The sequence below is a fragment of the Theobroma umbraticum genome, unplaced genomic scaffold (genome assembly GCF_002168275.2).
Source record: "Theobroma umbraticum cultivar Fairchild unplaced genomic scaffold, ASM216827v3 scaffold_239.0, whole genome shotgun sequence".
NCBI classification, from domain to species: Eukaryota; Viridiplantae; Streptophyta; class Magnoliopsida; order Malvales; family Malvaceae; genus Theobroma; species Theobroma umbraticum.
Window position 1 is genome coordinate 1,678,718 of NW_018397279.1, and position 10,694 is coordinate 1,689,411.

Here is a 10,694-nt window from a genome sequence, read left to right on the forward strand (position 1 = left end):
TTTTATGATCGAACTTGAAAAAGATCATCGATTACAAGTTTTTTTTTTTTTCTGAATAAACTGAGCTTCGATTGTGTCTCAGGGAGGCCAACAAGACAGGCAAGATAAGTTGATTAGCAAGCTGTCAAAAGTTACCACACAGGCAAAGTTGACATCTTTGTATGGAAACAAAATTACAAGGGCAAATAATTGCTCGTACAAGAGTTCTTTGGACTCCAAAACTAACAGTTCCGAAGATTGTGTTGTAGTGGAGAAGGGTCATTTTAATCACAACCTTCATAGGGGACACACTGTTTCAACATTTTCCAAAGTTGAAGAGGAAGAAAGGGGCCATGTAAATACCTCAGGGACAAAGCGTGCACACATAGAAATCAGTAGCCCTAATTCGCCGTCAAGCAATGAAGAAGCTAATGCTGATGTTTCAGGGAACGGATTTGTAACAGCAAGAGCAAAACTGGTAAGATACAAAATATTGGAGTTTTGGCATGTAAACTGCCAATTGGTTCAGTACTTTTTTGAAGAGTTTGAAAGTGAAACCACTTGTTTTACGTTTTCTGCAATATTTCCATACATTCCATTGTTAATCCCTTCGTTATAGGAAATGGATGCAAGGCAAAAACGAGGGCTGGCTGGTTCCCCAAGTTCTTCTGTCTCCCCACAGAGTGATACCAACTTCAATACTAGAGGTTATGGTGCAAAATCCTATGGTTTTTCTCGCCGTGGAGTTCGTGGTAATTTTGTTCCCCCAATAAGATCTAATGGGGGCAGTGTTGGAAATGTGACATCACGAATTGGTGGAAAAGGTGATGAGGCATTAGATGATTCAACAAGGACATGGTGAGTTATGTTAATTCTTCAAAGAAAATGAAAATTGCAACTAGATCTTCATGGATTATGTATTACATTTTCAATGTCCGGTCTCTACAAGGAGATTCAACCATTTAAGATTTCTGTTGACTAAAGAATTTCTTATGTTTCTCTTACAACCAAATGAGCCTTTAAAGCCTTCGTAGGCATCTTTGAAACTGAGTTTAAGCATTATTGTTATCTCCTATACTAGGATCAGTTTCAAGTCTCATATTGAATAGCATTATTTATATGTCTGATGCCTGACCTTTGTCTTAACTTGTTTTTAATGGTTTTGCCTCCAGTTTGGAAATGCTGTGTGGTCCTGATGGTGAACTTCCTGAAAAATTAAGGAACTTGGAACCTCGCCTTATTGAGCATGTCAGTAATGAGATTATGGATCGAGATCCCAATGTTCGGTGGGATGATATTGGTATTTTAAGATGTTCCTTTTAGGTTTCCGCTTTGTTCAGCTATGTGCTTATCTAAAAATTTTGTAATTAAATTTACAATTTCTGCCTGCAACTGCTGCAGCTGGCTTGGAGCATGCCAAAAAATGTGTGACAGAGATGGTCATATGGCCTCTATTGCGTCCTGACATATTTAGAGGCTGTCGCTCTCCTGGCAGAGGTCTTCTTCTCTTTGGTCCCCCAGTAAGTATTTTCTTACTCTTTATAAATTGGAGATGCTAATATAATGGGTTTATGACTTCTTTGGGCACCTACTATTACTATAGGGAACAGGCAAAACAATGATTGGGAAAGCTATAGCTGGGGAAGCCAAAGCCACCTTTTTCTACATATCTGCTAGTTCACTGACAAGCAAGTGGGTATGTTTCTGTCTCCCTGTTTGTCTGTATGATACTTTGCATATTTGTTTTTGAAATACTGGAAGCCCTGTCAAATATTTAGGCACCATTCAACATGTATCTCTGAGATCCACAGTAAGTAATAGTTTTAAAATCTCTCAAGTCACTCCTAGCATTTCATTTCCAGATGTTACTAATTACTAGCATTCTCTTCCAGATATTATTTTGAATCAACTATAATAGCTAACATTCCAACTGGTGACTGTAGATTGGTGAGGGTGAAAAGCTAGTGAGGGCGCTTTTTGGGGTGGCAAGTTGTCGTCAGCCGGCTGTAATTTTTGTTGACGAAATAGATTCACTTCTATCTCAGGTAAGATATATCTTATGTCTCTTAAAGATAAACTTGAATTGGTGTCAGAGCTACCTTTGAATGCTTTATTGAAATGATTTAGAGGTTTGGTCAAACCTGATGACAAATTTAGTTATTTTGCGTTAGCAGTCATCTACATGGATATTCACCAAACTTTACAAATAAACAAGGACTTATTTTCTTTTGATCATTAATCAATTTTTGTTTTTTCATTAATTCTGTTTGAACTAGGCTATGCTTCACATCCATGTAATTTACAGACACACCACTTGTAAATCAAACTAATAATTAGGCTGATGCATTTTACTAGACTCTTACATCATAATAATCATTATAACTGGTCAATAAAGCGTTCTGCTGAAGGGTTTTTATCTGGTTGCAGCGTAAATCAGAAGGTGAGCATGAATCAAGTAGAAGACTCAAGACGCAGTTCCTCATTGAAATGGAAGGCTTTGATAGTGGCATTGAGCAGATTCTTCTTATAGGTACTGTTGAAGCCACGAATATATATATATATATATTTTTGTCGACAAATGGAAAAGGTTTCAATAAAGGGACCTCCTGTCAGAAATGAGAGTGTTGCTACCTCTAGTATATGCATTCATGTTAAATCCTTAACACTTTCCGAATTGTTAGAGAGAACTAGTTCAATACATGATAATTATGCCTGCATCTCATAAGAATGAAATAAAAATCTCTTATCCAAGTTATATTTGACATTTTAACTTTTAGACTTTACTTGAAGCTCTTCAAATATGGTGAGTCATATCAAGCAATTGCATTGACATCTTTATATTCCAGGAGCAACGAATAGACCTCAAGAGCTTGATGAAGCAGCACGGAGAAGACTTACGAAGAGACTCTATATTCCCCTTCCTTCATCAGGTGCAACTAACATTTCTTATCTAATTCTACCCATTTATGCCAGAGTTTGTTTCTGACTTTCTTTTTCCTGGGGATGAAGAAGCCAGAGCCTGGATAGTACGTAATCTCTTAGAGAAAGATGGATTATTCAAGCTTTCAGAAGAAGATATTGGTGCCATTTGCAAGTTAACTGAAGGTTAGCTTCTATCTTCCCTTGGCTGTGGAGCTGTTCTGTTTTTATCTTAGCTAATCCTCCAAAATGTCCTTGCTCGTTACCTATCCTTTGCAGGCTACTCAGGATCAGATATGAAAAACTTAGTGAAAGATGCATCTATGGGTCCTCTTAGAGAGGCTTTGAGGCAAGGCATAGAAATTACAAAGCTGAAGAAAGAGGATATGCGGCCAGTAACTCTTCAGGTAATGACATGCTAGTCTGAACTAGAACAAACGTGTCTACAAGGTAAAACTTTCATCAGCTTAATCATTTGAGGCCATCTTCTTCTTATGTAGGACTTTGAAAATGCGTTACAAGAGGTCAGGCCCTCAGTTTCTCTGAATGAATTGGGTACGTATGAAGAATGGAACAAACAATTTGGAAGCTTATCACTCTAAAGATTGGAAAAAGACTATAATGAAAATAGAGGACATTGTTTTTTTTCCATTTTAAGTGGCACCCAAAAAAAAAAAAAAGAACCACAGAGCAGCATCTTGGACCGCTTACATTCATCTTTTTCTATCCTGTATGAAAATGGGAAACTTACTGCTTTGATTTCTATTATCCTGAGGGTTTTCTGTTATTAATTCATCTCTTCTATATCATCCTAGATTTGGCAGCATCAGCTCTTTTCTTGTTTCTTTGTGTGTAACAATAATTAATTATAACGATTTTTTTTAGATATTAAAACAAGGTGGTTAATCACGGGAGAGGAGAATTAAATATGCTTAATGGTACTGTGCTGACAAGTAAAGATTATTATTTTGAGGATTTGAAACCTTTTTCCCTCTTAAAAAATCAATACATGGTGACATAATCATTTGAAACACGCGTGCATGTGCATTCTGACTAGGTATTAGAGATAATTAACTATGCTCATGCTTTTACAATTACAAATTTGTCCCCTGCAGGATAGCCACATGATTTTGAATCAATGATCATGATGCAAATATGATTATGATTAATCACTGATTAAAGATTTGTATTAAGTATGTCATTGTTTCAGCTATTCATTTCGTCCTAACTATAATACAGATGGGAACATAATGGCATATTGGCATCTTACATTGCCTCACAATTTTAATTCAGAACCATTGACTCTCCCTAAATTAATGTATTTTTCTTTTGGCCTTATCTTGAATGATCTCTCTTCTGAATCACAACCTTTAGTCCACCGGCCATGTGAGCCGTCAAGAGTGGCACAAAGACCGGCTTATCTGAACCAACTGGTTTGATTTCGAACCGCCTAAGTATGGAAGCCACCACGTATTTCATCTGAATGAAGGCCATCTCCTTTCCAAGACAAACTCTTGGACCGGCCTGGAAAACTGGAAACTTGAATGGACTTACCTTCTTTAGTGACCCTCCATGGTAGCTTGGTTCAAGAAACCACCGGCTTGGTCTGAACTCAGACCAGTCCTTTCCCCACAATGCTTCCATCCTCCCCATTCCGTAGGGAAAGTAGGTCACTCTATCCCCTGCCTGGACTAGGGTACCATCAGGCAACTTGTCATCCGCCATGGCATGCTTGGAGTCCCAGGCTACTGGTGGATAGAGCCTCATGGATTCACAAAGAGATGCTTTCAACAATTTCAGTTCCTTCAATGATTCATAATCTAACAATCTTTCCTCCTTATTCTCTATCTCTTTCAGCAATTCTTGCTCTATAACTGGATGGCAGGATAGCAACCAGAAGAGCCATGTCATTGCTGCTGAAGTTGTATCCCTTCCTGCCATGATGAAGCTTATTGCCATATCTCTTATCAGTTCCCCATCATGGCCAGCCAATATCAACCTCGATAAGAGATCTTCACCACAATTCTGTCCCCTTTCATCGATCTTTTTCTTCTTGTCCCGAATTATCTCCTCAACGTAGGCATGAACTTCCTCCACAGCATCTTTGAGCCTTTTCTCTGATCCAACTCCGAGCCATTTCTTGACCTTCCAGACCAAGAACAAGGGAGCAGCTCCACGCTTGGCGCATATCTCTGACGCCACGTCAAAAGCTTTGCTGAGAGGCGAAACAGGCAGAGAAGGGTCGAAACAACAGCGATCCACCCCTAACGAGACCTTGCAGATCATATTGAACGCAAGCCTTCTCAGCAAGTCCTGCAGGTCGACGACTCTTGATGTCTCAGCTAATGACTCTAGCAAAGGTAACAACTGATTTTCCACCTCTTCCTCCAATGTACTCATCAGAGATTCTCTCAAAGAATTGGTGCTGAAAGCATGGCTTGCTAACTTCCGTTGCATGCGCCAAAGCTCCCCATCCACATTGAATATTCCATAGCCAAGAAAGTCCCCTAGAATTTCAGTGAAAGGCTTGCCTTTAGGGAAGTTGTTGAAGTTGGTTTTGAGCATGTATTCAACGTTCTCCGAGTTTGCTGTCACAATAGTTCTTCGAGCACCAAGCCGGTTCACCACAATCGTGTTGGTGGCTGATTCTGCAAGGAGCTCTGTGTACCAATCTAACAGACGAGTGCGGTTTTTGTAGAAGGAAATCAAGCAGCCGATCGCTGGATAGGATGGGGGGCCATGTCCTGACAATTTTGGAGCTCTGCAGACTTTACACAAGACTGCATGCAACAAAGAGAATAACAATGATACAAACACAAACTTGAAGGGCAGAAGCCTAAAGAGAGACATGATTGTTTCCATCTTAGCATAAAGATGGCAGAAATGGATATCCAGGATGAACTGATGGTTCTGCAACGTCCAGGGGATTTTGCAAAGCTAGCTCTCTAGAGAGGGTTATGAGAAATATATCAGCTACAAGTATTATATTTTTAAAACGTTATGTTATTTTCATGGCTAAGTCATTACCATTATTCTCACAATAATGAATAGATGTAGTTGACCCACTACCTAGGTGCATTAAGAGAAAAAATTTATATATTTCTATTAAACTTAAAAAAAAAAAAACATTTTGTTTAAAGTAGGTACTGAAAATTACTATGATGTGTGCTCTACCTAAGAGACAAGAGTAAGAAAATTTGAAAAATTTCAACCCTTAAATAAGAAATGTTGATTTTACTTTAAAAAACGTGTATCTAATTTAAAATCAATTATTATATATTCAAGATACTCTCTAATTTTACAAATATATCAATGCCAAATAAAAAACGATAGTTATTGATCAGTTTCGAAAATAAAAACATCACTATCAATCTTACAAATGATCTATTTAAAACTTATAACAAAAGTTGAAGACATAAGAACATTAATTCAACTATTATTTTTATATTAATGGATAACTCAAGCGTGATGTGTGTATTGGTTGCTTGTATTTTTATACAAAATTCAAAATTTATTTCTTTGTTTATTCTTCAAGTCTTCTTTTAAAATGGGCAAATTTCTTTCCACAAAATGATTTAAGAAGAGGGTAGTTAAAGGGTAGTCTATCTTTGTCCAGAGTGATGACTGGCAGGTCTGGAAGTTACCCTACCAGGTACCAACAGTCATGCTTTGTAAGTGAATTTGGGCACGAATTTTGTCAGGTTTCAAATGGCTGTTAGCATAAAAGGGTTCTTTGGTTTGAAATGCTAGTCAATTTGTGACTAGCTTGCTCGTTAGATAATGTTTATTTAAGCAAGTGCAATGGTAGAGTGAGACCTTGAAATTACATGTAAAATCCTGCATTCACTCACGAAGTCATGTCTCTTCTGTTTGCTGACAAGCTGGGACCTCACTGAAGCCCAAGCACAGTCAATCATTCATGTTTAATAACTCTTTTACACGTTAACAATAAAAGCCAATAAAATCTTAATGACCATAAAATTGATATATCACTTAAAATTATTCCTTTACATTTTATAGTTTAAATTATGTAATTATAAATTTTTATATTTTTTGAAATTAACAATATCTGTTTAATTATTAAGAATATTAAATTTTTTTTATTATTTATAACAACATTATATTTTTTTGTTGACATGATATTGAATATAATGATATGTCAATAATGACAAAATAATTTTTAGCTATTTTAAAATTTTTTTAATTGTTTTAAATTATAAAATACAGAAATTCAATTATTTTTTATTTAATAACACTCTCTTTAATTTTTAAAAATATATTCATAATTTTAATTTATTACTTTTTTTAATATTAATTAAAATCATTATCTCACGTTAGATAATTTCACATCAATACTTACACTTGATTATAACATATTATATTATCATTACATCATTCGTGAAATATCACATAATCATTGTCATGTCAGATTTAATATTACATTAATAAAAGAAAATATCAAATTAACATAACCAACACTACATCAATATAAATAACAAAAAGTTTTTAACAAGTTAGACTTGTGTTATCAATTTTAAAAAATAAAACAATTTAATTTTTATAAATTAGTATACAGAAAACCACTTTGACAAAATATGAAGATAAATTACATAATTTAACTCATTTTATATTTTGAATCGTGTGCTGGAACAGCTCTATCCAGAAGAAGCCCTCGTGGCCCTATAATCTTCTTGCAAAGAAGATAAAACCGAAATTTGATCAACAGCCTTTTCTTCTTTACAGTAGTCAAAACTGCACTGCGACACCCATGTGACGAAAACGAAACAATAAGAAAAAGGGGAAATGGTTATCATCATTACTGACCAGCAAACATCCACGTTCTCTTCTCTTCCCCACCATCATGCTCTGCAATGTAAGGCAACAAATCTGAAACATTAAAAAGAAGCCTGCCTGAGCCACCGAATTTCATTGATCATCCAATCCAATGGCCGGGGTTGTCGTAGGCAGGTTTAACTGGTCGCAGTAGGAGGTCATCCAGATAAGGCTATACAAAATGTGGGTCCTTAAATTAACTGCGTCATGTCTCTTCTTTGATCAGTAGTTGGTTCACATAAATGGAGTAGATGCTATGAAAATTCCATGATATCTTGTTCAACATAGGGTGTTGACGTGATTGTTATGGCTCATAAAAACATCTAAATTATCATTAGGATTGAGTATTTGGTCGGTTCCGATAATCCAACCAACATATCGATTAAAAATGGTTCAATCAATCGGTTTTATTTGAAAAGTTAATTGATCATAATAGTTTAAGTAGTTAATCATTTTAATTGTTGATAGAGATTTTTGTTCGATATTTTTTTTTAAAAAAAAATTATAAAAAAGAAATTAAATATGTAACATCTCTCATTAATTTCCTGTCTCGTGAAACTTCAAATTCTAAAAAATCCCCAACTCCTTTCTTCCCATCTCGACCATCAACCGACACCTTATCCCTGGCCAACCCGTTGCACCCAACACCTCTCCCCCTTAATCATCATTATTAATAATTTGAATTTAAATTTTTAAAGTTAACGTAAATTTAGATTTATCTAAATTTTAACATAAAAAACAAACAAGATTTCCTACAAAGATCATACATAATTACCATGCATGCTCTGATCCACACAATGCCAGTATCCTTTCTCTTCTTTTCCTTTTCCTTTTTCCCACTCTTTTCCTTGTTTTCTAGTAAGTAATCTCTTTGTTTACCCTGTAGCCGACCACAAATGGGCACCCCATGTAAGGAAACGTGACTAAATTTGCTGAAAGAATGATTAAAATCATCACGAGCTCACCCGACCACTCAAAAATAACATGAATAAATTATTTTGGATGCAGCTCCTGATCGAATGTGAATGATTGAAAAACCTGATGAATGGGACAAGGATGTGATAATATTTAACAAATCAACCAAGCTTTGTTCCCATTTCTTTAATGATGGGAAAAAGTTTTCCATGCCTGCCAAAATAAGAAAAAAAGAAAGTTTTTTTTTATACTAAAAAAGCACACAAGGTTGAATGAAAGATCCAAAGGAATCATCTTTGTTATTATTATCATTGTTAAATAATGGTTCATAGTGCGAATCCTAGTGTTTGTTTTTGATGTCATGTGCTATGTCAGGGCAGAAGCAAACAAGCATAGTAGATTCAAAGAACATTAAGAGATGACTGTGCTTGCTTAATCCACTTATCAACCCGTGGGAACTTGGACCCAAGTTGAAGAAAAATAACAGCAATACCTTCAAAATGATTGAAATGGTGAAAAACAAAAAAAAGGTTTCGAGTTTATTAAATTAAGAATATTTTGAATATATAAATAAAATAAATATTTTATTTATTTATTATTGATTAATTTTAAATTAAATATTTTTCTAAATATTTAACTTGATATAGAGCAGTCGTTGTCCATATTAATTATATTCTTTGTGATTTTTTTCTTATGATTAATCCCGCAAACATTACACGTACTTGTAAAAGAATCTAATATCTATTAAATAGAAATATGGCATCAATCACTGTTTAAGATTTAACAAAAACTACCCATCCAGGATTAGAAAAAAAAAAACATTAATTAGCCAATCAAAACAGGTTAAAATGGTGGTTATGTGCTTGATCTGTTGATTAAAGTAAGGCCAAGTTCCACCAGCTGACACAGAGAAAGATAAAGCAGGAAAATGGCAGTGTGGGATCAGGATGAAGGCCATTCGTGCTCGTTATTTAGGGTATGAATTGCAGTAGAAAAAGGAAGAAAGAAATTATGCAAGTCTTTTGTCTGTTCCCACACTTTTGCAGGTAAACAAAACAAAATAGTTCCCTTTCGAAAGCTTCACCACTAATTTCCTTTCACCTTTTTTTGACTATGAAATGTATCGTGCATTGCTTAAAACAGGAGTCGGTTGAAGTTTAACCAGTAACCTGTTGAGATATTAAAGACACAAGTGGAAAGTGACTCCAATGATAATCTTCCAAGGATTAAGTCAGCAAAGTGTCAGCAGGTATATATTAGAAAAGAAATATCATTTTAAAGAATTTTAATGTAAGTCTTTTCTCATAATGATAAGAAGAATAAAGATTTTACCAAATAATTTTTGAGTATATAAATATAAGAACGATTTTTTTCACTTATTGTTAATTAATTTTTAAATCGAATATTCGTTTTAAAAATTTAATATGATATCATAGTACCTTTTGTTTCTATTAATGGATTTTTTATGAATCACATTATGCAATGATTGAATGGAAAAGCTGAAGCTGATATTTATGTCAGAAAAAATGTCACTCCCTGAAAGATGGAAGAGAAGCCCGGTGGTTCCCGTCAAGGAAACCTGTTATTCACAGCCCCCACCGTAATTGGCTTAGCCTTGCCGACATATTGATGTAATCCTCCCACTCCCATTGTGTTGCAATGATGTGTTGGTCATGCAGCTTTGGTTACTTTGGCATGATTCATAAGGAGAAGTGAACAGTTCTAACTACCCACTGCTTTACTGTTCTCCGAAAGCCAGACTGTAAACTTCTTCCCAATCAAAATCTTACTTGGATAATGAAGGTGGACATGCCAGCTTGAGTCTGGCAATAGTATGAGGAGGCCTGGTCACAGTAAGGATTTTCATATAATTGCTTCCTTTGGTTAGAACTTAAAAACCTGAAACCCCAATATCATACCAATGATCCCAGAAGCTTTTTTAGGGAGATTTTTGCATCAGACGCCATATCCTGACATAAATGGAGGGTAGCACAATATTGGCCCAGAAGACAGTAAAAAATTAGCAACACCAGGGGACAGCGATGGTC

The 10,694-nt window shown here is 35.4% G+C and overlaps 2 protein-coding genes across 2 annotated transcripts in view; one reads left to right on the forward strand and one right to left on the reverse strand.

The window, feature by feature from the left end:
* The window catches only part of LOC110427761 (P-loop containing nucleoside triphosphate hydrolases superfamily protein), a 4,563-nt gene extending 768 nt beyond the window's left edge, over window positions 1-3,795 (forward strand). The window contains exons 3-13 of the mRNA XM_021443350.2: window positions 83-457; window positions 599-837; window positions 1,152-1,279; window positions 1,381-1,499; window positions 1,583-1,675; window positions 1,923-2,024; window positions 2,407-2,509; window positions 2,826-2,909; window positions 2,989-3,084; window positions 3,178-3,305; window positions 3,399-3,795. Of these exons, the coding sequence (XP_021299025.1) occupies window positions 83-457; window positions 599-837; window positions 1,152-1,279; window positions 1,381-1,499; window positions 1,583-1,675; window positions 1,923-2,024; window positions 2,407-2,509; window positions 2,826-2,909; window positions 2,989-3,084; window positions 3,178-3,305; window positions 3,399-3,500 (1,569 nt within the window). The 3' untranslated portion in view covers window positions 3,501-3,795. The remainder of the gene's footprint in view (window positions 1-82; window positions 458-598; window positions 838-1,151; window positions 1,280-1,380; window positions 1,500-1,582; window positions 1,676-1,922; window positions 2,025-2,406; window positions 2,510-2,825; window positions 2,910-2,988; window positions 3,085-3,177; window positions 3,306-3,398) is intronic.
* A 281-nt stretch (window positions 3,796-4,076) lies between these two features.
* CYP94B2 (cytochrome P450, family 94, subfamily B, polypeptide 2) lies at window positions 4,077-5,924 on the reverse strand. Its single transcript, XM_021443351.2, has one exon. It carries the CDS (start codon window positions 5,758-5,760, stop codon window positions 4,234-4,236), a length of 1,527 nt encoding a protein of 508 aa, XP_021299026.1. The 5' UTR covers window positions 5,761-5,924; the 3' UTR covers window positions 4,077-4,233.
* Window positions 5,925-10,694: the final 4,770 nt, after the last annotated feature.

Excerpts from the sequence above, each read along its gene's own strand:
- CYP94B2 (XM_021443351.2), bottom strand. The coding sequence starts at position 5,760 with ATGGAAACAATCATGTCTCTCTTTAGGCTTCTGCCCTTCAAGTTTGTG.